Here is a 27136-nt window from a genome sequence, read left to right as displayed (position 1 = left end):
ATCCTGAAGCCAATTATACATCATACCCTGAATCCCCTTTCTCTGGGGTATCAGCAGCAGGCCACCATTGCCTATAGATTAACGCTCAGACCTTCAAATAGTGACTAAAAACGACCTGCCTCCATGCTAACAGCAGGTCCCCCAACTCTCACACTGTACTCTGCCTCCCTCTGCTGTCGGTCAGGTACAGTGCTGGGACTGAAAAAATACTTAATATTTACTGACATCTATTTATTTTGTGTTTATTTAATGCTATCACAGCAAAGTAACGCCAGATGATTTTGTGTAACATAAATGCATAATTCTCTAATTATTCGAAATATAGTTTTGAATATGGAACTCATGGTCAGTCCATTGCATTCACCACCCATTACATTTTCTACATTCTTACAGAAAAGTTGGAGGTCATACCTAATTGTATAGTCAATAATTGCCTGACATAAATAAATGCAGAATCGCACAACGTAAAGGCCTACACATGGACCGGCCCCGCGATGACGAGCCGGTGTTTGACCTGTGACGTAGGTTGTACACGTATCCCAGTAGGATGTGTTCGTTAAAGATGGTGGCTGACTGTCAGGCTCACTGTGCTGCACATTTGTAAGGATTTCTCACTTATATCTTCTACAAATACAGGGGGAAATATACCTAGCTGATAGCGGCCGATAGCTGAAGGCCCCGACGGCTCCATGTCCTCGGTGTTAACCATGAGGTAACCTGCTGTTGATCAGCGGTTGGTCAGTAATGTGACGTTAGCTCAAACCGCCGACCCGTCTAAACGCTCCGTGACATGTCAGCGGTCAGTATCACTTGATGCTCACACAGGTTAGAGTCGATCCGGTTTTAAACATGTCGTCGATTAGCCGATACGAGAAGTAGTGTTGACATGTCGGCGACAGCGATGACTTTGGGGAACAGCGTATTATGTGCTGCTAACGCGTTAGAGCCATGTTACGTTAAGGCTCGGTGAGTTACCGTTAGCCCCCGAGCACCAGACCGTCCAGACCTTTCCTCTCAGCTGGACATTGGACCAGGTCGAAGAGACTCGACACTAGTTTGAGACCTGATCATAATAAGATAATCGATTACCAATTTGTGATGACTGACGTCGTGTTATTGTTGCTTGTCTCAAACTACTGGCGAGCAGACAGAGCTGCGATGCTAACAGACGGCTAGCTTGGTCTATTGGTACACTTGCTCGGTCTATCGTTAAACTAGCTCGGTCTATCGTTAACGGCAGCTAACGACAGCTTTGTCTGTCGTTACACTAGCTCGGTCTGTCGCTACACTAGCTCTACCTGATAGTGTTCTTAAACTATTCAAATTCGATTTAACAAAGGGATATGCCGTGTAACCTTTTGAATGCAAACATTCATGCTTGTTTGTTTGCAATATATATTTTGGCCCAATATTTGTTTCCATCGTTATTGTAGGCCCTTCATTGAAAATGTTATATGATGTTGTAATATTTAGTATTTTTTGCATCCACCATCCACTGTAGACTTTTTATTATTCTTTGTCATTGAAAGAAATGTACACATATACAAAATATCCCTTAGTGTAGCATTTCTCTTTCATCACAATATTGATTGCTTTATTTCCAACCTCCTAACTTTTACTAGTGCAGATGGGACTAGGTGTTATAGTTTGTATATTAAGAGCCTAAAATGTGTGTGTTCTATTTTAGTGGCCGTTCAACAATATATTAAAAAAAAAAAAAAAAATTAATTGACCATATTATGTGTAGCTCTTGGTTACTAAAAATGGCCACGTTTAACTATTGATGGCAAACAAAAGCTAAAGGAGGGTGTGGTGAAATCTAACATGGTAACATCCTGGTATTTGCTTTGCCTTCCCTATGGTTCCTCCTTTTTCAATACTCATTCTTACTGTTTATTTGTTTCCTCTCTAGCTACACCTGAGTCTAATATTCTCAGCAACATAACCGGCTTGGTCTGTGCATTGGTTACGGTAGAACCATGCAGCCTCCTCCACGGAATGGGCCTCCTGGGGCTTCCGGCCCTTCCTCTGCAGGGCCCAACGTCTTCCGCAGGCTAAGACCCCTCAAGCACACATCCACAGCACCAGCTGCAATGATGGGACCCCCAGCTGCAATGATGGGACCCCCAGTTGCAATGAGGGGACCCCCAGCTGAAATGATGGTACCCCCATCTAGTAACCATCCAATGACAGACCCTTTTGCTTTTGGGATGCAAGCCCCAGCACCTATGGCTGCTGCTGCTGCAGGTCCTCCTATGGTACCCAATAGCAACGCTCCCTTCCCACAGATGGCTCCCAATAGCCTGTATTCGCAGGCTGGCCCAGGCATGCATCCACAGCCAGTGGATCACCAACAAGCTGCTGCCTCCGGTCCGCACTCATCCTATCAGGCCGGAGTAAACCTTTTCACCCCTCAAGGTGTAGCTCCTCCTACTCAACAGCACCCAGGACAGCTACCGCCGCAAGTCACACAAGGATATACACAACCAAATTCAGAACAGGGCTATTTTAATTCAATAGCACAGCCACCACCGACGACCCATAATGTCTCGTCCATGGCTTCAAACTCAATGCCTAGCCAGCCATATTTCCATCAGGACCACCAGGGGGAGCATGCTCCTCAAGCCATGCCCTTCCAGCCAGTGCCTCCCACAACATCATCCTCTCATTGGTCCCCTGATCATGGGAGTCGCCCTCCGTCATTGCAAAACTATTTCCAGCCAACCACTGACCCCCCATTGCAGCCCTTTAACATCCCTCACCAGCCTCAAGCATACCCTTCCCACCCACCATCCCCTCATCATAACGCCCCCACTCCTCCAACACAGCCCGAACCTTCCCAAGTCCAGGCACCTCTTCCCCAGGACCCGGAGATGGTTCCTACGAGCTCACAATGGCCAGATCCAAATGTACCTCAGCAGCATGAATCACACCTCCAGGTTCAGAGCTACTTCAGTCAAGGCGCAGGCACACAAGATACCTGGTTTAACCAGCCGTCACAGGATCCAGTCTACCACCAAATGGGCATTGGCATGAGCCCCACCCCAAACCGGCCCACCTCAGTTGGACCTCAACGTAGTACCCCAACTACTGATCCTTTACCAGGAGCGGCCCCACTTCCATATGCACAGGAATCTGGTTCTGTCTCAATGTTCTTCAGAGGAAGTGATGTGGAGAACGAAGAGACACTGGCTGGAGAGGGTAAGAAAGCTGTGAATGGTATGCAGGGATCCGGCCAGCTTCACAGCCATCCACAACTGCCTCCACTGCCCCACGTCAGTCAGGCAGAGCCTCCAACAGGGGATTACCATGGAGCCTCTTTCAGCAGCAATCCACACATACCGTACATGAATGAGGGCCTTTACGTATGCCCAGTGAACATCCAAAAGCCTTCTGAACCTCAGCTTGACCACGTGGAGAATCTTGAGTGTGTACCCAACCAGGAAGTGTTGCCCAGTAAAACCATTGGTAGCCCCTCTGGTGAGGTAGGCCCCGGAGAAGACCATTATGAAGCAGGTCCCAACCTTGAGACCCCAGATACGATTCCACGACCAATGAGATCTGCTAGTGTGTCATCAAGCTACAGTAATGTAAGTCACGGTAGTGGAACTGGGTCCCGCCGACATCAGGGGGTCATGGGCACTTTTATACAGCAAGAAAGCCCTCGCCTCGTTGAGGATCCTAACATCGCTGTGGCTGCTGGGGGATACTTTGAGCAGATTGACACTTCTCCAGCTACTGATGTGGGTGCGCACCATAGCTCCCAGGAGCATATCTATACCAGTCAGCCCCCTACACCCAGCCCCCCCAAACCTACTGGTGTATTCCAGGCCAGTGCAAACAGCTCTTTTGAACCTGTACGCTCGCATGGAGTTGGTGTACGCCCCGTTGAAGTTGACAGGGCGAAAATGGTTGCTGAAGGGGGTGGCGATGCTGTACCTGGCAACCTGGAGCAGCCCCCAGATAATATTGAAAACATTTATGGAACCGGTCATCCTCTAACGACTGGACCTGGAGTTCCTCACCTCGTACACCCTGTGGTGCTGTCTCACTCCCGGCCGTCTTCCCGTGCGTTTGGCGCCCACCGGCCCTGTGAAAGCCCTGCCACTACTCTATGGGCTCAAAATGACCCTTCCACCTTAGGAGCCAACATCCTTCTTGCCCCTGCTGCTCCCCCAGTCCTTGCCCCGCTACGGGAACCTACTAACGATGTCATACAGCCCCCTGAAGATGGTCCTTTGGACCTTCAACCCCCCCAGAGAACCAATGCCACTTCACAGCAGCACTCAGAGAATCTAGAGAACCCGCCGAAGGTGAGTGTGGGGGATCTCTCCGACTCCCAAGGTCAACTGGGCTATGCGTCTCTCTTGGTGGCCGACACGCTTCACCAGCCTGTGTTGATTGCTCCTCCGGTGTCCAATTATAGTGTGATTCCTCCCACTGCACAAACTGCTGCTCCAAGGCAGCAGACCAGTCCACCCATGAGACCCCCCTCACAGGGGCACGGGGCCAGTATCTCCCTACCACCACTATTATCGGCCGATCAGAACCAATCCTTCATGGCATTACCAATGATCAACCCCTCTACTGCCCAGAGTCAGGGCCCACTTAACCTGGCTCGAGATCAGACGGAATGCGAGAGATGGGAAACCACAGCTTTGCCGTTATCACAGGCCGCATGCCTCCCTCTGTCAAGGGCTCAATCAATGGATGGGGAGAGCCACTCTGCTCTCCCTATAAATCCACAACTTTCAAATTATGAACTGCTTGATTTTTCTATGCACCAATCACAGAGCCAAACGCAGGCCTCAGGCCACCCTTCCCCTCTACAAGGGTCTCCACAGGCTAGTAACGCTCCCGGGTTCTACCTGCAGGTCACCAAAGATGCTCAACAGGGGCTAAGGGGCGAAGGTGAACGCATTCCCCAGGCCCCAGTGTCTAATGCTGCCCTACATGCACCTGAAGCTGCCCCCACACCTGAAGCTGCCCCCACACGGGCAGCTCCAAACCCCCAGCAGCCGCTCGCAGAGCATCCCCAGATGCCCAACGTCCAACCTGCTGCACAGGGTCCTGCAGTGAGTCGACCTCCTTCAGCCCACGTTTTCACTGGAGGGAGTGGTCCCGCCACAGCTGCTGCTCCTTCTGCGGTTCCGCCTCCTCCTGCTGCTGCTGCTTCTTACCCCTCTGGGCTCCAGGGACAAGTTCCTCCAGGTGCTCCCCAGCCAAACCCTGCCGCACCCCCACGTCCCCCTTCCTCTGTGGGTAGCCAGGGTTATGGCCCTGCTCAAGGCGCACCGGTCCAGGGGTACGGAGGTTTCCATGCAGGTGCCTATGGAGAATACCCTGATGGCAGAGCGCCCCATCCCCCTGGCCAGTATCCTCCGCCTGGGGATCCAAGAGCACAGCCTTACTACCATGTATGTAATGAGTAGTACTTCATTAAGTTATTCATTAGTTAACTCACTTATGTGTCTAATTGATCGTCTAGCACGCTAGTTATTTATTGCAATACAACTGAGCCATGCCAAGTTGAATTCTGAACAAATGATTGCCGAAACGGTGAGCTGTAAATACTTGCTGCCGCTGTATTCCAGGAGGACCCATACAGAAGGTTTGATCCATGGTATGGAAGATATGAAGGACAGAACCCAGCCTACCGAGATCCCAACACCCAGTACCGAGAGCCTCAGCCCGAGAGGCCCAGCTCCCGGTCCAGTCAGTACTCGGACAGGTCGTCATCCAGGTGAGACCACAGCTGCCATCAGTTCCCATACACTTCATGCTAGCAAGAATCCAAAGGCAAAGGAGCAATAGTTACCACTGATTAAAAATGTCATCCATTCCAGACATCTTCGTAACGTTTCTCAAGCTCATTTTGTGATCATAAAAAAATCTCACCACAAACAATCTGGTATTAAATAATGTCGACAATTGGACAAATCCTCCAACTGCAATCAATGAAATGCAATATGAAATCCTCACTTGTGTTAATGATGCTTCTATGTTCAAACCCTCCATCCAAAGGCAAGGCTACCCGGAAGACTACCAGAGAGCCAACCGAAGTGCCTACGAGGAATATTATGCAGACTATTACAAGAAACCGTATGACTATGGTAAGAACCAATGCTATATTATCTTCCTTGATACTACACATACTTCAAAATCTTGCTGTTGTGACACTTGCAGATCAAGATTTGATTGAACAATTCCATGGATGTAAACGATTGCCTGGCAATTAAAAACAAAATGTCTTAGGCTACAATTCAGGTGCCTACGATCCCAGATACAGAGGCTACTACGACCAGTCCTACTGGTACAACTATGATGAGGCCTACAGAGGGCGAGACCCCTACTACAACCCCCAACTACAACAGCAGCAGCAGCAGCAGCAGCAACAACAACAACCACAACAACAACAACAACAACTGCAACAACCCCCACAACTACCACAACAACAACAACAGCCCTTTGCTAGGTAAGCAGTATATAGAAGGTCCTAACTGCCAAAGGGCAGACAGTTCTTTGTAGTACTAAAAAAAATGTACTTGGAACGGTTAACATTTTTATTGAAGAAGCTATTTCTTGTTAATTGAGTTAATTCAACATCTGATCCCTTTTAAATGCATTGTGCTTAAATAATGACCCACTGCTCTTCCTCTGTTGGACCGATTTGAATGTTTGTTGAAGCCTGGTTGGGCAATGCTTGGTGTGGCCAGCCGACCAGTGTCCCTTCATTAAGCCCTTTCTGCTCTGTTCTCCTTCAGGCCGGAGGGCTACGAGGACCAGTGGCGTTACTACCCGGGCTACGACGCCAGCTTCGATGACGACTACCGCCGGAGAGAGGAATCCGTCTTGGATGACTTTGACCGGCGCAGTGTACACAGCGAGATGTCAGCCCACAGCCTGCACAGCAACCACACCCAGCACAGCCGACACAGCGCATCCAGTGTCCGGTCGCAGCAGGTACCCACATGGAATAAACCAAGCATCATATGTCACATTATCACATTCACCGAGCTGGGTGTCAATTATTGATGGATGATTTATTTGACAGGAATGGATAATGTTTTTTTATAACTGAGTGACATCGTGTGACAATAGTGACAATATAACTATTGACATCGCTCTGAGATATTTGGTAAGAACAATATGATATTCATATTACACGTTCCAATGAAATGCAGTCAAACCTGTAGCCTCAAGGACCAATTATTAAATTAGTCATTTACACAAATCAAGATAACATGGTGTGTAAACACTGGCAATTAAAAACAAAAAATATTTCGCTATGATATGCATATATACAAGAGATCTCATAACCCCCAATCTATTCACTCAGAACTCCCAACAGAACATTCATAGAAAGACCCAATAGCAGTTAAAACACAACCTTGGGACACGCATATCTATTAACTTTGGCATTAAACATATTTTTGGTTCAGAAACGTTGAGTCAACATATTCGTTGTTTGCAAGAACATACAACTAGCCAGGACAGATCTGACAATATTGAATTTGAGAATAGTAAGTCAAAGTCAAAATTCTGTTCTCATCTTGACACAGCTGTGTTTTTTAAATCTCTTCATCTGCCTGTGTCTGTCTATCTCCATTCCTGTCTGTATACCTGCATATCTTTCTTTCTGTCTGTGTTTTTATCTTCATTCCTATCTCTTTTCTATGTGTATCCCCATCTAATAACCTATCTATTTATTTATCTATCTATGTCTGTCTCAGACAGTGTGAGATTTTAAATGTATTAGCATAATGACCAAGTTAAGGTAACTATCTCCTAATCTCACTTGTAGTTAAAATATGCATACCGTCACCGACTGTATTATCAGTAGGTAGATCTCTGCCTGTCGGTCTTGGAGATGGCCTGGTTTGCAAAGCATTTTAGCAACCGTCTTAAAGGGTCTGTAGGTAAGACTGTTGGTTCGGGAATCCTTCTTGCCTGTCAATGACCGGTGTGGGAATTCAACACTGGTCAATGTTGGAGCAATTTAGGGAGGGAACAGAGAGAGAGAGAGAGGGCTTTAGGGGTTTTCGTTTCAAAATATAGTTGTTGTTTTTCTGCCCTCTCCTCAAAACCCTGGAATCGCGCTTACAGCAGATTGAGAAGTCCTCGCCGCTATCCTCCCATCTGCTGTACTGCCGGTACAGCGGTCCTGGGCCCCGTTTCCCGAAAGCGTCGTTAGCCTAAGTGGATCGTGAAGTGCGTCGAAAGGGCATCGTAGAGTTTTCACCGCGTTTCCCGAAAGCATCGTGGGGAACAAACGTCTTGAAAACGCTCGTAGCTAACGAGTACTCCAGGGGTGCTCGTAGGTACTCGTAGGACGCTAAGAGCATCGTCAGCTATAGCCTCAGTGGCGACACCATCGGACATTCCACCTATTGGATGCGTTTTATTAAAACGCATTGCGCCTTTATGTTCTTAGTTTGGTAATTAATAAAGATTATTAATTAATTTATTAATAAAGATGTTAAAATGGCCAAAATAAAACGGGACAGTCCAGAAAATGTTTGCGCAGGCAGGGCACTCAAAATGTGTGAGAGAAAGTGGGGGGATTTGTGCAGACTGACATAGGCTACTCATAAAACTTAGCATAAAATAATGTAAAAAAATAAATAAATTAAAACAATTAAAAAAAAATAATAATAAAGAAATAAAATAAATTATAAAAAACAAGCAAAGGAGCAGGCAAAAGGCTGGGATATGGTGGGGATTGGTCACGTTGACGGGAATGTTTAGTGACATGTGGGAGGGTGGAGGGGGTTAAAAAAAAGTCTCAATCACTCTTCGACGCGCATGAAAACCAGCCGCTTAGTTATGAGGGAGGCCGTCCTCACACCGATCTTCCTCGTCGTCATCGTCCTCAGCGTCCTCCGGTTCAAGCAATGCCACCCCAGCCTTAGCTGCAATGTTGTGCAACATAGCCGTCACACATATCACGGCGCATGACTTGGCCGGCGAAAACTGGAGCCCTCCGCCTGACTTGTGAAGGCATCTAAAGCGCAACTTCCACCTCCCGATCGTGCGCTTAACGATGCACCGGGCCAGACGGTGGGCTTCGTTGTATTCCTCATCAATACATACCTTACCCTATTTCCGGAGGGGCTTTTATAGCCAATCAAATTATCAATCAAGGAAACCCTTATGCGGAATCAGATTAAGTCGGCTCTTTTTGCTGCGCAAAGCATGTTTCAGAAATCAGCCCATTAAGATAAATGTAGTTGTCACACAAGCTGTTTTTTAATTTTTTGTCATATGGAATTATTTCAGGGGGGGGAAATGCCGTGAAACGCACAGTGCATTCAGGATTAGGACTGATATATGTCGGTTTAAGCCTAATCAATTGTGTTTTAATGTCTTTAGCATTCATATAATTGCAGTCTATTTTTTTCGTAGGCTACTCTGCTGTTGTCCTTGATGGGGATATATTTTAACCCTTTTTAACACAATTTTCCTGCGACATTCCTGCGTCTCCCCCTCCTACGGAGCCCATTTCAGCACCGTGTCAGTAGACAGTTACAATCCTACGACGTCGTGAGTGCAGCGAATGCGCGTTCACGTTAAGAGGAGTTTCGGGAAACGCTCCAAAGAAATTATTGATGGATCGCAAGATCCATCGGGAGAATGATCGTACGAGCGAAGATCCATCGTTATCGGGAAACGGGGCCCTGGTCTAATATACCAATTCTCTCTGTGTGTCCGTGCAGAGTCAGGTGTACCGGAGCCAACCTGACCTGACGGTGTACGACACCACCGCACCCATCCTGAGTGACCCCTACAGACAGTACCCGGACCAGACGGACGGCAGCCAGAGCTACACCCAGTACACCTACCCTGCGGACTACAGCACAGAGTCCACCTGGATCGCACCTGAGCAACGTAAAAACACACGTTGATTATCGTCACAACAAATGCCTAAAATAGTTGTTTTGCATTTTGATTTTACTTTTATTATGATGGTAAACAACATAATAAAACACAATCATTTAAACACAACTTTAACAAAGTATTGTATAGATGAGCAGCACATTTCAAACGCCACATAGCAGTGCCTTAAACAACTAGAGCCAATCATTTATAATAGATTGAACAGCAAAATGGAGATGTAATTGTTGCAGTTTTTGATGAACGCACAGCAAGGCAGGTAGTCATTTCTGGTGTGTGTGTGTGTGTGTGTAATAAAAAGTTTGTCTCCTTCTTCCCCCACTTCTCCAGCGCCCCCCCGTCCACACACCCCAGAGAAGTTCATCATGCCCCACCGCTGTGCCCGCTTTGGGCCCGGGGGGCACCTGGTCCAGGTGCTGGCCAACATGCCCTCGGCTGGGCAGCCGGCCCTGGTGGACATCTACAACATGGAGGTAAGTGGGTCTGATTGTGCATTGGTGAAGTTTAATTAATCTACCGCTTTGCATTTGGTCGATGGGTAGTTGGTTCCAAATTCCCTTTCTTCAGCATCATTTCGATTTTTAGATCACTGTTTTGGTATTATTTTAATGGTGAAATTCGGTTTCTTTTAGTTTTGCAGTATTTTCACTCTAATCTTGGAAATAAGTATTTAAATTCTATATTTTTGTGGTTTACCACAAACGTTTGTTATTTGTTGTAGCTTTTGATAAAACGTAAAAAATGCTAAATGTAAGTCTCTTTGAGTGCAGACCAGGCTAAATGTAAGTGTCTCTTTGAGTGCAGACCATGCTAAATGTGAGTGTCTCTTTGAGTGCAGACCATTCTCCAGGACACCAATGAGCAGGCAGAGCTACGCTCCTTCCCCGGCCCCCTTGTCAAGTAAGGACCCCTGTTACAACACACACACGCCATTCAAATCACTTCCAGTGCCCTGTTCGAAGGAGCAGCTTTGGACAGGTTTAAACCAGAACTGACTCAAACCAGCATTTCACTGTCTATATTTTTTTGTTGATTTCAAAATAGGGTTTAATATTCAAATATTTGTCCATTAATTTGCTAGGTTGGTACTCAGATCTCAATTCAATATGCGTGTGCATAGTTTTTTAATAAAATAATGTAAGAAAAAAATAAAAATATTATTTTCTCATGCATATTGGTGAAAAATATATAAAATACCAAAATTATGCATTTCGGGCCGAGGGTTGTAGGCAGGAGGGTGGGTGTTGCGACCAAACTTTTTGATCCTTTTTAGTACTGTGGTTCTAAATGAGGGTCATAATGAGCAATGCGCCACACCATCACGTTATACTACAAGTATACTAGTGGAGCTTAACCCTCACTTGGATTCAGATACCAAAAATAAACCACTGCTCAGGTGGAGCTTCACTATCCACCAACACCATGGTGCTATACTATAGGTGTCCAGGAAGCCTAACCCTTATGAAGGTGATGACCCTTATTGAAGGTAATAATCTTCATTGAAGAAAGTGACTTTGGATGTGTGTATGATCCATAGAACTGAAACTGATAGAATAGATGGTACCGCACGGTATTAAAGATCTCCCTGTGAAGGCAGATCGTCAAATTTTTATTGTTCACAATATTCTCATATCGCACACCCATACTTGGAATTAGGGTTGGGTATTGCCAAAGAAGTCACGATTCGATTCGTATCACGATTCACATGCCACGATGCGATTCTATCACGATGCATCGCGATACTTGAATTATTGCGATGCATTGCGATGCATTGCGATGCATTGCGAATTTTCACTGAACACTGTTAAAAAAAAATTAAGCCATTACCAGTGGCTGACTGGCTGTGTATGATCTGGATAGTGTGTTCAATTGATAACTCAAAGCAACTCAATTCATACATAGCTGTATTTATTGAAACGACTATTACTGGATACACTGACAAGAAGTGCTAAGGATCTATAAAACTTAAAATAACAAAATAAGGATAATCAGTGCCGTTTACATGGCCTCAGTGGTCCTTTAAACCAATGAAATGAAAACATTCAAACATTTCCCCTTTTGGAAGTAGCTGCCATTATAATAACAATATCATTTCATAAACATAAGAGGAGAAACTGATGCCACAAAAAGTGAATAGGCTTTATAAAACTATAAAAAAAAAAAAAAAAAAAAAAAATTTATTTTTTTTATTCATTTTTTTTAATTAATAATCGATTCTTGGCGTCAACAATCGATGCAGTAGATCGTGAAAATTAGAATCGCGATGCATCGTCATGACGATTATTTGGCACACCCCTACTTGGAATGCAATAGAAGTTATTGGATATCATATAAAGTGTTCGTTGCCATCATCTAAACCAATTAGACGATAAGAAGATGTGACCTGCTGCTATGTACCAGGTAACTGAACTCAGACTAGTCTAATCTGTACTTCTGAACTCGGGATGCCTTCTGAATTGCCATGGCGGCTTCACCCTGAAACGGACCCCAGCCTGGAGTCCGCTTCACCCTGAAACGGACCCCAGCCTGGAGTGGTCCTGTCTGATGCCCGTCTGTTGTCTGTCAGGGAGGAGACCCACAAGGGAGACGTGATCAAGTTCTCCCAGAACAAGGCCCTGGAGTGCGTGCGGAACAAGGACCTGCTGGACCGTGACTCTGCCTGCCTGCTGTGGGACTTCATCATGCTCCTCTGCCGACAGAACGGGGTAGGCTCAAGGGAGGGAGACTCTGCACACTTCATTATTAATCAGAAATAAGGTCCATGACCACCTTTACATGCACACCTTGATTTCAATGAAGGCTGAATAATAGGATTAAGACCATACTGGGACTGAGGTTTTACTTTAGTAGGCAGAATGGAGGGTTGGTTCCTCCCATGTGACTCTTTTTTTTCTCTGGAGGTACCACTAAATACGTACATCCTCCCTCGTAACGTGGCTCAGGACCCTGATGGAGGCACCACACAAATACATTTGACTTAAAGCGCTTTATTTGACAGCGTTCATGAAATGATGGTGGAGTTATCTCAGTGTTATCTGCAACCTGCCCTGGGTATAAACTAGGGCTGCAGGATATATCGGCTATGCACGATATATCGATATAATTTCCAAGGGGATACAAGATTTGACAATATCGTTTATATCGATAAGCGTTAAAATGGTCAGTTTCCCCCTCAAGCGTCTGCAGCGCTTGCCTTGGAGACTGTGAGCGCGACCCCTCCCCCTCCCACTCTGTCTTTCCGAACGTGCCGTGTGCAAAGACGCCTCATTCCCGCCCCCACCGCCCCCTCACAACACAACAAGCATGGATGATACCCGTAAAGAAAACGAGACGGCGGCGGGAGACGAATTTGTTTCAAAAAGGAGAAACAACGGCTCCATAATGTGGAAATAGTTCGGGTTTAAAAAAAAACAGATGAGCAGCAGCTGCAGGTCATCTGTAGAGAGTGTAGCAAAACCGTTGCGACTAAAAGTGGAAGCACGACAAATCTGTTCCACCATTTACAGCAGCGGCGTGCGTAAAACTCCGTGATAGTTTCTTCTGCACCGAAACCAGGGCCGGCGCTCGGCAGATGTGTTGGGGGCGCCCTCTGGTGACGCTCTTAATTAATTAATTAAAATATACTAAACAAGCGAAATGAAACCAAACATGTTCCCAAATGGAACGGAGAAGGGAGGGGGCGGGGGATTAAAGTTACGGCGCACTGAAACCCTCACCGTAGTACGCAGGACAATGCGACGAAGCCAATGCTCTTAATGGTAGCTAATGTGTGTAACCTACAGCTTTATATTGTTTTGCATAGGTGATTATTTTGTGAAGAAGGTGAAAAACCTCCCTTTTTTTTTAAACATGTTCACTCAATCCTGTTGAAAATAACTATAAAAAATCATATGTTGCAGTAATACTGACCTATGTTTTAATAAAAGTGCTTGCAACATCTCACATTTGGCTTTTGACTTACAAAAAAAACATCTAACCCAATCTATAGAAAATATCGAGATATATATCGTATATCGCCATTCAGCCAAAAAATATCGGGATATCATATTTTGCCCATATCGTGCAGCCCTAGTATAAACAGAGAAGTTGATTCATCAAACCAAGGGGCCTCCATGATGACTAAGGACCTTTGTTCCAACCCTTGTCCCTGCAGACGGTGGTGGGGACGGACATCGCCGACCTGCTGCTCAAGGAGCACCGCTCGGTGTGGCTGCCTGGCAAGAGCCCCAACGAGGCCAACCTGATCGACTTCAACAACGAGCCGCTGGAGCGGGCGGAGGAGGAGCCGGGGGCGGGGCCTCTGTCCCTCCTGTCGGACACCTTCATGACGGTGCCCGAGAACGTCGGCAAGGAAACGGAGCGCTTCCGGGAGCTGCTGCTGTTTGGCCGCAAGAAGGCAGGGAACCGGTCCACCGCTGGGTGGTGGATAGTGCTGGATGAGGGAGGGGTTTTATTCCTAGCGGGAAGTGTGAAAAGTGTGAAACCTTTTTTTTTTTCTTTTTTTTAACAGGATGCTCTAGAAGCGGCCATGAAGGGAGGTCTGTGGGGACACGCGCTACTATTGGCCAGTAAGATGGACAACCGGACGCACGCCCGTGTCATGACCAGGTACACAGGGTCTGAGACATAGACCATTTGGTTTAAAGCTTCCCTCAGATACAAACAGAATGTTTCATTTATATATACCATGTGCCAAAACAATCCCTTAAGAGAGCTTAACATGTGATATAAATGTCCTAGTGAGAGAAATGAACACCTCGCTAATAGAGAGGACTAACTCTAGAAATGTTTGTTGGTGCTCAGGTTTGCCAACAGTCTGCCCATCAACGACCCTCTGCAGACGGTCTACCAGCTGATGTCTGGGAGGATGCCCGCCTCCGCCATCGTATGACGCACTCCTCCTTCCCTTCTTCTCGGGCTAAATGACTTGTAAAGCTGTCTGATTGTCTCCTCCTCTCTTTGTCTCTGTCTTATTGGGTCTCTGTCTGATCTTGTTATTTATAGTCCTGTGGAGAGGAGAAGTGGGGCGACTGGCGCCCTCATCTGGCCATGGTGCTGTCCAACCTCACCCATACCCCGGACCTGGACACCCGCACCATCACCACCATGGGGGACACCCTGGGTAGGGGCCCCGCCAACTCAATGGACAGAACTATATGCAGATGGTCATCATGATGTTAAGTTGTTATACTGCTCATTTCTTGGTCAGCTTCCAAGGGCCTCGTCGATGCTGCTCACTTCTGCTACCTGATGGCCCAGGTGGGACTTGGGGTTTACACCAAGAAGAGCACCAAGATGGTTCTAGTTGGGTCCAACCACAGGTTAGACACTCACAATCACTCACTCACATTTATTCGTAACCACTATAATTCTTTAACGGGTGGATTTTGTAAACCAGACTGAATAAAGTAAATTGGCTATGTTGTAAATATAAAGCATCAATGTGCGTGTATTTTAACAAAGTGTTCCTCCCGTCCACTTCACTCAACAGTTGAAGAACCAATGTTAACCCTATTCCCCGTTGTGTTCCTGTGGATCTCTTCCAGTTTAACCTTCTACCAGTTTGCGACCAACGAGGCGATCCAGAGGACGGAGGCCTACGAGTACGCCCAGTCCCTGGGCTCCCAGCCCTGCTCCCTGCCCAACTTCCAGGTACGCTCCTAGTATTTATATGAGATAAGGGGATAGACTGGTACTTCAATCAAAATGAACATGGATTACTATTGTCTCCTAATGGGAATAGGACCCTGTCTCTTGGCCGCTCTGTCCTGGGGGTAGAGACTGCAAGCTGGACTATTCATCATTCTTTGAAAATGTAGTTTATTATTTGTACAATATTTGTGAATACTTATACGGTGTCTCTGCATTTTGTATATATGTATTTTTTTATCTAGTGGTTAAGCCGAAAGATCCTGGATTATCAACCTAAATGTCTGCAGTTGACCTGTCCTTTAGATGTCAAGCCCCTTCCCGCCCATTGATTGTTTGTTTCTCTTCCTCCTTGGTCTCCAGGTGTTCAAGTTGATCTACGCCTGCCGCCTGGCTGAAGCAGGCCTCAGCGCACAGGCCTTCCACTACTGTGAGGTGATCTCCAAGAGTGTCCTCACGCAGCCCTCGTATCACTCCTCTGTCATCATCAGTCAGCTGATACAGGTACATATCAACCCCTCATTCTCTCCATCACTCCCTCACTGGGTCCTTAGGCATCTTACCTCCATCTCCTACATCGCTTATACATCCTGTGTTTTTAAATACTTTTATGTTATTTATGTTCTATTTTTCAGTATTTGCTTTGTATTCATGCTCTTCTCCCTTCCTCTACCGTTGTGACCCAGCTGTCGGAGAAGCTGCGGTTCTACGACCCCCAGTTGAAGGAGAAGCCGGAGCAGGAGCTGTTCTTTGAGCCAGATTGGCTGCTGCACCTCAGACAGTTGGATGGACAGATCAGGGTAGGGAGTGTTACCTAGAACCATGCCACCACCCAACACACAATATAAAACACGGTCAGCAATATGTCTCATTAGAAGAGCCAATCATAGGAACGGGCCTGATGAGCTACATCTCCCGTCTCTGATAAATTAATTGGATCCAAACCGTTTCTCTTAATACCTAAATCCTTTTCCTATCATTGTTCCTGTTTAAGATGGGTGCGATAGCCTACAATGCAGACAGGGCCACACCCACGCAGTACGACTGTGCTTCCCCGAGCTCTGAGCTGGAGCAGACCCTTCCAGCGGAGCCCTACAACAACACCATGCCTCAAGAGATGAACGGAGCCTCCTCAGACAACCCCCTGATGAGCTCCCTGCTGCCCGGGCCGCCGCCCCAGGCCGTGCAGCTGATGCCTCCAGGTCTGTGGGGCCGTAGTCATAGAAGCCTTCTATCCAGAGTTGCATTTGCTCCCCCATCATTTGGACTCTATCATGAATATCTGCATTGAGCAGAGAAATGTACAAATAAGTGCATTTAGCAGATGCTTTTAAGTACATTTGTAAGAAGGAGAAACAACATATTGCTGTCAATACAGTAAGGATGTTCATAGAACCAGTGGGTTAACGTAGCGATTGTAAGTGCAATGCACTTTACAATCGCTGCGTTAAGCCTTTCCCCATATTAGTGTTGCACGGTATACCGATGCTAGAAGGTATGCAAAAAACGATACGATACACTAATTTTTTAGCATTGATACTTTTATAAAAAAAAAAATGAGAAGAAGAAGAAAATATGAAAAAAAAATACTTTGAACGAAAGGACTTGCACATACACAACAAGCATCAACTCTCAGTCATAGTCCTGGCACACAGAGGCTAGTCAGTGGGCGTGCCCCTCAGCTCGCACTCAGCCACAGCAGCAGCAGGCCGTTCACTGAGCGAGTGAGAGTGAGGCCCTGTCCACACTAACCCGGGTAAATATAAAAAACGCACATTCGCATTGAAAACAATCTCCGTCCACTAGTGATGCGCGAGAGGGCGTTTTTTTAACACCCGCCCCAACCCGACCCAAGACATTTTCCAAACCGCCCCGCCCGACCCGTGGGGAATTCTGAAGCGGCCCGCCCGACCCTCCCAATTTGACCCGCAAAAAAATAAAAATAATAATAACAACAAATAAAATAAAAAGCCTGGGGCTGAGGCTTATGCCTAATTTAACACGTAACTAAATGAGAAGGATTTGCGCTAAATTCGCATTATTGTGAAACTTCAACTGCAGGTCTACATCAAACAACAACAACAACGACAGCTTTACGCAATTATTTATTGAAGAACTGTTAACAAATGCGTGGTTGACTTTTTTGACCCAACCCACCCGGCCTGCGGGTGCCCGCAGGTAATTGGGTAACCCGCGCATCACTACCGTCCACACTATCGTTTTCGGAATGTTTTGCATCCACGTTCCACACTGAAATGATTTTGATAAACAGTTGCTGTCATGGTTACGCGACTCCCGCCACACCTCTCTGTTTAGATTACAGGCGCACGATCAGTGGATAGTTGCAGTTGATCAGCTGGCTAATCATTTGAGCCCAGTTCAGACCAAAGATTCGCCTCGCAACTCCTTGCGACGAGACGGGCTGCGACATTCTAAAAACTGGGCAGTTCACACTGCTGCACCAGGCGGCGACTTCAGGTGGTTTCCATAGCAACTGAACGCTCTGGCCCAACTGAGAGCCGCAACAGCATCAGCATCCCGCTAAAAAGTAGCCTAACTCGCTTGCGCGGTGACGAAAGGGGGATTTTAGCCCCTCGGTTTTATACAGGAAACTTGAGATGAGAAGGTGAAATCGCCGGGCGTGCCAAAAACCGAAACGGCTTGACAATGTAAAAAGGCCTAATGAAGAGGAGAAGACGGCGAGTTAGAAAGCCGAGAATATGGAGCCGTTGGGTAGGCCTACTTCAGCGGCAGAAACAGGGTGCTTACGCCGATCTTTGTAGGGAGATTTCTACGGGCAAAAACTGTTGGTTTATTTTTATTGATCCCCTTTGAGAATTTGTGTGTAAAGGGACGGGTCTAGGCTATATTCTCACCTTTCTCCTTTGTAAAGTGCATTGTATGCCTATTGCTTTTGGGCCGATATTATAGGCTACTGCGTCCATTCCTTGATTCGTTCTGCCGCAGCACTCCAAACAATTAATTTCGTTCCAATTTTCGTCCAATCCACTCCAATAGTGGTCCTGCATTGAGTTTAATTCCAACCCTAACGAATAAATGGTCCAGTTTTAAGTTTCATAGAATATTTATACATTCCCAGGGCATGTTAAATGAGTGCATGCCCCGCCACTCGTAACACACTTGTAAAATGCAATTGTCAATTGATGGAATGGGTTATGTCATACATCATCACAACCAAAATTTGGAATTAATCAAACAAATTACAGATAAATAATACTGAAACGGCTACTTTTTGGTTGGACACATTTGAACGAAATATTTATGATCCCCCAATGTTGACCTGAAGTTGCCGTCACTGATTGGTAGACTGATAGTCGGAATGGCGGTAGGCCAACTAAAAAATGGGGGCACGTTGGAATGGCCGCATGTAACCATAACAATGGTTATAGCTAACGTGTAGCCTACTGTGGACAGTGCGGGACCGGGACGGAGTAAGGCCGTGACGTACAAGTTGTTCTGTGCTGTGTCCTGATTGGCTGAAGAGAAATAGGTACATCGTTGTGTTCTAAAACTGGACCTGGCGATTTGACATGTTCAATCTCTGGCGACTCCTTGCAACGGCATCAGCCGCGCTGCAACGACCAGTTCACACTGCTGCAACTTTTCCCCTGCAACGTTCCAAAACAATCTTGTTGCAAGTCGTTTGGAATCTTTGGTCTGAACTGGGCAGCCCAGTTAAGTTTATACATGTTGATTATAGCAGACTACACCACCTCTTCTATTCCGCATGGAATTCTATTCCGATTTGAGGCGTATTATATATATTAATACGCCTAATAATATGTAATTTGCTCAAAAAGCAGGAAAGGACCAAGCTGCTAGAAGTTAAACCATAGTGAGACCGAGCTGGACCATTATTCATCTCTTTTCCAGATATTTTAGGTTTTCACCGTGGTATCAGTTCAGTATCGAGTATCGAGGTATTTTCGGGCAGGTATCGTATCAAAGTCATAATCTTGGTATCGTGCAACACTTCCCCATATACAACACAGCTAGCTAGGATAAAATGATACACAAAATCCATGCAGTCGTTTTCTCATATGGGCACACATCATGAGGTATGTGTTTGTGTTATACTTAAAATCCACCATCTGTATCTTACATATAACTGAAGTTAGCAAGTTATTGAGTTATTGGTTATTTCTTCATGTAAATCTAAATATGTGTTATAAATACACTATATGTTCTCTTACAGCCCCAACTACCATCCTCCAAGACGGCATGGTTCCACAGCACCACCCATCAGAGGTCCACCAGTTCTACCCCGTGCCCCCCGGCCCGGCCGCAGGCTACCTACCGCAGGTCCCCGACTCCGGCCCCTCTCCCTACGAGCCTCAGCAGCCCCAGCCCTCGGACATGTACCCTCCACCTCTCCAGCAGCAGCCCAGCTCCTCGCCCCCTCACCCGGGACACATGGGCTCTCACATGCCTCCCCAGATGAACCAACAACCTCCCCATCAGATGAACCAACAACCTCCCCATCAGATGAACCAACAACCTCCCCATCAGATGAACCAACAACCTCCCCATCTGATGAACCAACAACCTCCCCATCTGATGAACCAACATCCTCCCCCCCAGATGAACCAACATCCTCCCCCCCAGATGAACCAACATCCTCCCCCCCAGATGCACCAACAACCTCCCCCCCAGATGAACCAACAACCTCCCGATCAGATGAATCAACAACCTCCCCATCCGATGAACCATCAACCTCCCCATCAGATGAACCAACAACCTCCCCATCTGATGAACCAACAACCTCCCCATCAGATGAACCAACAACCTCCCCATCAGATGAACCAACAACCTCCCCATCAGATGAACCAACAACCTCCCCATCTGATGAACCAACAACCTCCCCATCTGACGAACCAAGCCCCTTATCCGGTAAACCAGCCCTCTCCCCATCAAATGACTCCGATGCCTCCACACCCGGTGAGTCAGCCGTCCCCACACACGCCCCCCTCCCCTGGACACATGCCCATGATGGATCAGCATGTCCTAGGCCAGCCCGAGGGTCAGCCCCTGCCTCCGATGTCTAACGCCATGCGCAGGAACTCTTTCACACCGCAGACGGACTTTTACGACCAAAGCGCTCACATGGTTAGCAACGAGATCCTGATATATGCACGGCTGTGTCACCTCATGCCCTTAAAGTGCCAGTGAATCCATATTTCATGTATATATATACCCAAATTGTGTAGTATGTCTTCAATGATTTTCAAAATAGTAATAATGCCTGTAACGGGTTCACAGAGCGCTTGGACACCAGGTTTGCTCTTTGAACAGAAAGTCATTTTATTTTCTCTCCAACAAAGTCCATCAAAACATAACTCTGTTAAAGGTAAATGATAACTCCGCTCAAAGCGGTCACAGGGTGCGTTCAACGCGATCTCTGGCGGCGATCGCCCCTGTCTCTACGCTCCTGATCCTTCCTGGATTCCCCTTCCCACTACAACACAAAGCAGGCACATAAGTACAAACACTCCCTGATTGGCCTGAGTGCTGTTGACACCTGCTCGCACTCGGGTCCAACCCCCCCACAGCCAATCCGGTGCGCTCCCAACCTGCCCATACTCCCCCTGCAGGCCAGATGTCGCACGTACCACCACAATGCCATTTTGTCATCGTTACTAAGATAATGGCGTTATTTCAGAAAAACCTGGTGACAAATCAAATGTTTCTGCCAGTTCTACTCTGCTCTGAGCTCTGAGCATTCTACTCTACTCCAAACTTGGGTCCTGTTCCTTTAGTGATGTTAAAATGGCTTTTCGGTGGCACTTTGATGACACTTGATTTCTAACTCTGAGAGCGATGCTACTACCATGGTGGTGTGGATGTGTGGAGCTCAGTTTGGGCAGTGCTGATGTTAATGGCTGTGTCCGAGAAGGGGATATGCCTACTGTCTAACGCCACGGTGTGTGGCGAATATCATATGGCTCATTATATCACTCTGACTTAACGATGTGCACTAGCTTAAAGAAGTATCAGGAAGTGGCTGTGGGCGTAAAACACGGGGATACACCTCTCCCCCACCTTCCCTGAGTTCTCTTTATGTCGGTGTTCAAATTTGAGCTGAAACTGGGGGTTCACTTACACTTTAAGCTAGCTTTGGTTCCATTTGAAGTCCTCAATACCTTACCTTCAGAATGCATGGATTCATGGATAGGGATGATAATGATCACCCTGTCTGTGTTCATGCCAGGGTGCCGGGAGACGATCGAGAACTTCTTCACAGTCTTCAATGCACATGGTAAGATTGGTTTATTTCAAATTGACTTTAGTGATTATTTCTGGTAATGTGCGTTCATAGGAGACCTTTGCTACAGTTTGGATCCGTCCCCCTACCACATTATGAAGCTGTTTTTGGCCTAATGATGATGCGCTAATGACGACTACACTATATTGAAACTACAAAACAAACAAAGGGGAAATAGATGGTTAGTTTAGTAGATAATCAAGCTGCTGTATCTAACCCAACCTTTAAGATTAAGATGGGGGCGGGGGGAATCTATGAATTAGAGTATCTGGATTATTTGCTTCCACAATGCCTGTATCCTCATACTGACTTAAAAGTAGAAATAAGGACCAAAAACGTAAATGAATAGTACCATCCTACAGAGGGTGCTTTAGAGTACTTGCCTGTTCAATTCACATTAACTATTTTCTGTTCACTAAAGCCGTGGTCCTCAAACTTTTTATACCGCGTACCACCACAGAAAAAAAAGATTCTCCCAAACTACCACCGTTATGACAGATGTTATAAAATATAACAACATACAGTAGTGTGGGTCTGTGGCCCTATTCAGCTATGCACATCTCATGCAGGAGGCACAATTTTTCTTAAATATAATATTATTCATTGTTAGCTGTCAGCTGTACAAAGTGGTAGCACTAGAACAGAGTCACGGAAACACATACACATAAACACACAGCAAGTGAGAACATGAACTCATGGTAAATGTATTTCCATTCATAATAGTATTTTGATAGTACTGTTTTTAATCGTAACTTTTTTTATTAATTTTAAATCCTCTGCATACCTCTTTACCATAGTTTGAGAACCACTGCACTAAAGGATATGGCGGATACACCTGCACGCCTGCAAATCTGCAATCTATGTCCTGATTTATGGCAATGATTTGTCTTGCTAATTATGTAATGATAATGTATACTCCGTATTAGGCAGGCATTATTTATAGTTAACTTTATAATAGCACAAGACTGAGAAAAAGGTATTCTGATATGGATGTTGACATTCTCTTGGCAAAACCTTACAAAAATGGGTGTTTGTTTGTGTGTATATGGACCTCCGAATTGAAAAGGTAACCTTTGACCTGACAGAAGATGCTGTTGCTTTAGCGCTCTCCTGTTGTGCTCCCTGCCCAGGCCTCCGGCCGCCGCTCCCGGACCACCTCCGAGTCCTCCACCCACTCCGGGGGGCGGGAGCGCAGCAACTCCTCGGCCATGCAGATGTCTTCGTCGCCGCCCCCCTCCATCCCTGAGCAGCCCCGCATGGAGGACCCTAAGAAGGCCAAGAAGCACTCCCCCAAGAAGGTACCCCCCACCGACCCATCTCCCTCTCCAGCTGATGGTTTTGGCACAATCCCATTTCTACCCCTTACCCCTCCCCCTTGTTTTGAAGGGGTGAGGGGAAGGGGTAAGGGGTAGAAATGGGATTGGGCCTTTATCTCGGTGTTAACACGGCCACTCTCTGTCCCCCACAGGGTGGAGGCGGCGGCGGCGGCGGCGGTGGGGGCGGCTGGTTGAACTGGCTCTATAGGAAGGGCAAGAATGAGGCTCACTTGCCCGATGACAAGAACAAATCTGTGAGTTGGATTATTTTCTTTTCATGATAAAGCTAGACCATTGCTAGCACCACATACTGTTTGTTTAATTTAAGATATTGAGACGGGAGTCTGCATCCCTCACATGACATGTAACTGATGGTGTTTTAGATCGTGTGGGACGAGAAGAGGCAGAAGTGGGTGGACCAGAATGAACCAGAAGAGGAGGTTTGTTATTTGCTCTTTCTTTTAACTTGAATTTATCTCAAAATAAATTCTCGCCGGTCATCCAGTTTGGATTCTTGATTGGATGTAGTACTTTCCTCCACTTTGATTTGGCACGGTAGATTCTGATCCATCAGGCCGGACTCATTGTCTAAATATCGTCAATTCATACATTGCATGTTGGATGTATGGTGCTTAATGGCAACTATTTTTTTTTTTTACTTTTGCATGATATTAATGTTTTGCCACAATAAATAGTAGTACTACTACCTTGTTTTCTAGTATTGTTAAGTTGAGTAGTTGACGGAAAAACTAAACTTACCCCAGCAATGTCTTTCTATCGACAACTTGAAACCTCTAAGAGACGAGGTCATCCCTCATCTGGATCAAAATGACATTAGAATTGTTTTTATGTATAGAGTAAACCCCTCCCGCCACCTCCTCCTGGATTCAAGACTGGTCCTCCCATGCTGGGCCCTGGAGGGCCCGGCAGGCCCCCTGGAGGGGGGCCCCCGGTCAACATGTTCTCCAGGAAAGCAGGTGAGAGATGAAACCGTCCTCAGCTATCATAATGAGGGATGTGGGATCCTGAGTATGTTGATGCCTGACTGGCTGGTTGTTTCCTCAGGCACTAAGAGCCGCTATGTGGACATCCTGAACCCCAGCAAGACATCGCGGCCCGGGGGGATGGGGCCCGCCCCGGCAGACATCTTTGCTCCGCTGGCTCCCATGCCAACCAACCTGTTTGTGCCGGGGGCAGGTGTGTGTAATACACTGCAACGTGATGACACTTTTTGCACAACAATTATTGCATTTTCGAGCGGTGCCCGAACCTAAAAAGCATTTTTGAGCAACAACATATGAGAGAATCACACACACACACACACACACACACACACACACACACACACACACACACACACACACACACACACACACACAGACAGACAGACAGACAGACAGACAGACAGACAGACAGAGACACAGAGACACAGAGACACAGAGACACAGAGACACAGAGAGATATAGTTATATATTTATAGTTATATATAGTTCCACTACCAAATTGAAGGACAAACTGATGTTTTTGTTGGTCCAAAGCCCCAGAGGATCAGCAGCCCATGGAGGCCAGTGAAGGAGGCGCCCAGGAGCAGGCTGCTCCCAGTGCAGGTGCTGCACCACAGGTAACAAGGACAACCTTCTACTGGTGGACAACATGTAGAACCCAATAATAGTAGTATAGTCTTAGTCTTCACAGAATGATTGGATTAGATTAAGAGAATAGGTCGGCATGCTTGCTAAAGGATGGCTAAAAATAGCCAATACCCACAATTAAGATGCCCCTAGTATAGTAGGTGTCTAAAATCTGGATGTGTGCGTTGTGCTGTGCTGAAAGAGTGTTAGTGTAGTCCATTTTGGTTGTTGTTTATCCATTACGGCTAGCCAGAGGAAATCCAGAGGAAAAAAAACTTCTCAACAATCTGGAATGAGAAGGATAAAATGAGCCTTCATGGTGCGTAACTCTCCCTGCCTGAACCGGAGCTTGCAGAGACCACTGCTGCAATCTATCGATCAGTTTAACACCTGATCCTATTCCTTTTCATTTATAAATTGTTATACTGTAAACAAAAAGCCATACTACAGTATCCCAGGTTTGCTGAGCGGATACCAGTGGCTGTCAGCTCACAGGTCAGAGTCTGACTCGGTTAGTGCAGACCTTCAATGTAGCCTCAAAGTTTCAAAGACACAATTCCCAATAATGAGAGTAGGCCTATGTAGCATTGCTCACACTATACCGGTAGCTTTTACTGGCTACTCCAGCGCCTGGACAAAAGGGGATGACGTGGAAACCTGTTCATTATAGCGTTTGCAGGACAGTGGTAAATGCAGAGGGTGATTCATGGAGGAGTTCTCTCGACGTGTGTGTACGCTAATGGAGGGATTTAAACTGTGTGCATTGATTACACCATGTAATCCAGAGTCCATCAACCACACACACTCCAGTGTACTCCCTATTATCACAGCGCAAATGGGGGGTTTGAACAATGTGCAAAGTTTTGATAAAATGACAGGGCAGGACTAGCAGTATTGACCAGGAGAGATATCACACAGCAGGGAGGCGGATCGCCTCACAAGGAACAAAGGCGACGAGCAATGGCAGACTGACCTGATGGGCCCCTAATGCGATGGCTGGGGCGGTGCAGACCGGGGAGAAAAAGGTTATTGGACGGAGAGAATACAAAATGATGTTTTATCCAACTCCTCTAGATGTTCAACCCAACGCTGATGCCTCCAGGGGGAGATGGCCTGCCTGAGTCTGGAGAGGTAAGAACACATCCAGGGTCTCGTCCCTCTGTAACGACCGCAGCCGTCAGGACGCTGCCCTCCACATGAGCTGCTGCTCCCATCAGCCCGCCGCCCTGCGGGGGGCCTCTGGATTGCATTGCGGGTGTTAACATTAATATATATTGCATGCGGGGAAGTAAAATTGACAAATGAGCTAATTCCATTGTCTGTTCATTAATTTGCTTTCTTTATGCTCTAATTTTGAAATCCTTCTAATGTACTTTCTAAATGGGTTTACAGTGAAGGAGGTTCTCTGATGAATTAACCTGGCTCTGTGGTGTTGTCTGTTCTGTGTGGCCTCTCTGTCTGTAGCTGTCACGTTCTAGCTCAATGAGCTCTTTATCACGTGAAGTGAGTCAGCATTTAAACCAGGTACCTATAGCTGAGTCTCAACCAGCCCCAACCCCACCCAACCCCCCTGCCAAGCACCTCCACCCACCCCGTCCTGCCCACCACATCGCACGCTTGATGGCATCTGGCTCCGTTATCTGTGCTACTCCAGATAGCCACCAGCTGCCCCTCCTGCGGTCTCCAGCATAGATCCCTCCTCTTTGATTTGACAGACCAGCTCTGATTTAAAGTCATTAAACATGACCATCGTCAGCAGGCCTGTGGTTCAGACATGGGGAGATCCAAAACATGATCTGCCATCATCAGTGTTTATCAGTATCTGAAACCAGGGTGTTTCCTACTTTGTAGCTGTAAACCTACCAGTTATGTACAGTTACAACACTGAAGTAGTTCAGTCAAAAAGCCTGGTCGTGCATTGCTCATGGAGTGACTTCTGCTGGAGACATGTGTTTAAAGACCAGCCCATTGTTGTCATGGCAGCATTCTAACACTAACCACCGCCACAACGCTTTGCATGCTTCACTAATGTGTCGTGTTCTAACGGTGCTTGCTGGGCCTCAAGGATTTTTGTTGCATCTGGAGTGTTCATTACTTTATTGGGAAAAGAGAAAATACATCAGACGATACACACAGGATACACAAGAGCTAGTGGTAGGGTTTAATGGCACATCCTCACTCCAGTGTGAACTGAATATTTGGGCTGTACCGTCTAACGCTGCCGTCTCCTTTCAGGGACAGCAAGCCCCACCCGCTGGAGGCGTGACCTTTTATAACCCCGCCCAATTTGCACAGGTGAGAAGACCCCAGGAAAGCGACAATGAAAAACATATTGGTTATAAAGAATGGGGTGGTGTAACTCA

The 27136-nt window shown here is 46.5% G+C and overlaps 1 protein-coding gene across 1 annotated transcript in view; it reads left to right on the top strand.

Annotated features, from left to right (window-relative positions):
• Positions 1-514: 514 nt before the first annotated feature.
• Positions 515-27136, top strand: part of LOC130372779 (protein transport protein Sec16A-like) — a 28259-nt gene continuing 1637 nt past the window's right edge. Inside the window, exons 1-30 of the mRNA XM_056578938.1 lie at positions 515-600; positions 1913-5417; positions 5595-5743; positions 6025-6113; positions 6256-6475; positions 6765-6963; positions 9717-9888; positions 10225-10367; positions 10733-10794; positions 12461-12599; positions 14048-14290; positions 14405-14502; positions 14698-14779; positions 14899-15016; positions 15104-15215; positions 15441-15546; positions 15907-16047; positions 16230-16343; positions 16538-16745; positions 19760-20670; positions 21773-21820; positions 22957-23124; positions 23295-23396; positions 23526-23582; positions 23999-24119; positions 24208-24339; positions 24681-24763; positions 25848-25904; positions 26238-26297; positions 27009-27068. Of these exons, the coding sequence (XP_056434913.1) occupies positions 1980-5417; positions 5595-5743; positions 6025-6113; positions 6256-6475; positions 6765-6963; positions 9717-9888; positions 10225-10367; positions 10733-10794; positions 12461-12599; positions 14048-14290; positions 14405-14502; positions 14698-14779; positions 14899-15016; positions 15104-15215; positions 15441-15546; positions 15907-16047; positions 16230-16343; positions 16538-16745; positions 19760-20670; positions 21773-21820; positions 22957-23124; positions 23295-23396; positions 23526-23582; positions 23999-24119; positions 24208-24339; positions 24681-24763; positions 25848-25904; positions 26238-26297; positions 27009-27068 (7632 nt within the window). The 5' untranslated portion in view covers positions 515-600; positions 1913-1979. The remainder of the gene's footprint in view (positions 601-1912; positions 5418-5594; positions 5744-6024; positions 6114-6255; positions 6476-6764; positions 6964-9716; positions 9889-10224; positions 10368-10732; positions 10795-12460; positions 12600-14047; positions 14291-14404; positions 14503-14697; positions 14780-14898; positions 15017-15103; positions 15216-15440; positions 15547-15906; positions 16048-16229; positions 16344-16537; positions 16746-19759; positions 20671-21772; positions 21821-22956; positions 23125-23294; positions 23397-23525; positions 23583-23998; positions 24120-24207; positions 24340-24680; positions 24764-25847; positions 25905-26237; positions 26298-27008; positions 27069-27136) is intronic.

Source organism: Gadus chalcogrammus, chromosome 19, assembly GCF_026213295.1.
Source record: "Gadus chalcogrammus isolate NIFS_2021 chromosome 19, NIFS_Gcha_1.0, whole genome shotgun sequence".
Taxonomy (NCBI): domain Eukaryota; kingdom Metazoa; phylum Chordata; class Actinopteri; order Gadiformes; family Gadidae; genus Gadus; species Gadus chalcogrammus.
Note: the sequence above shows the minus strand (reverse complement) of the source record. Positions and strands in the feature narration are given on the sequence as shown.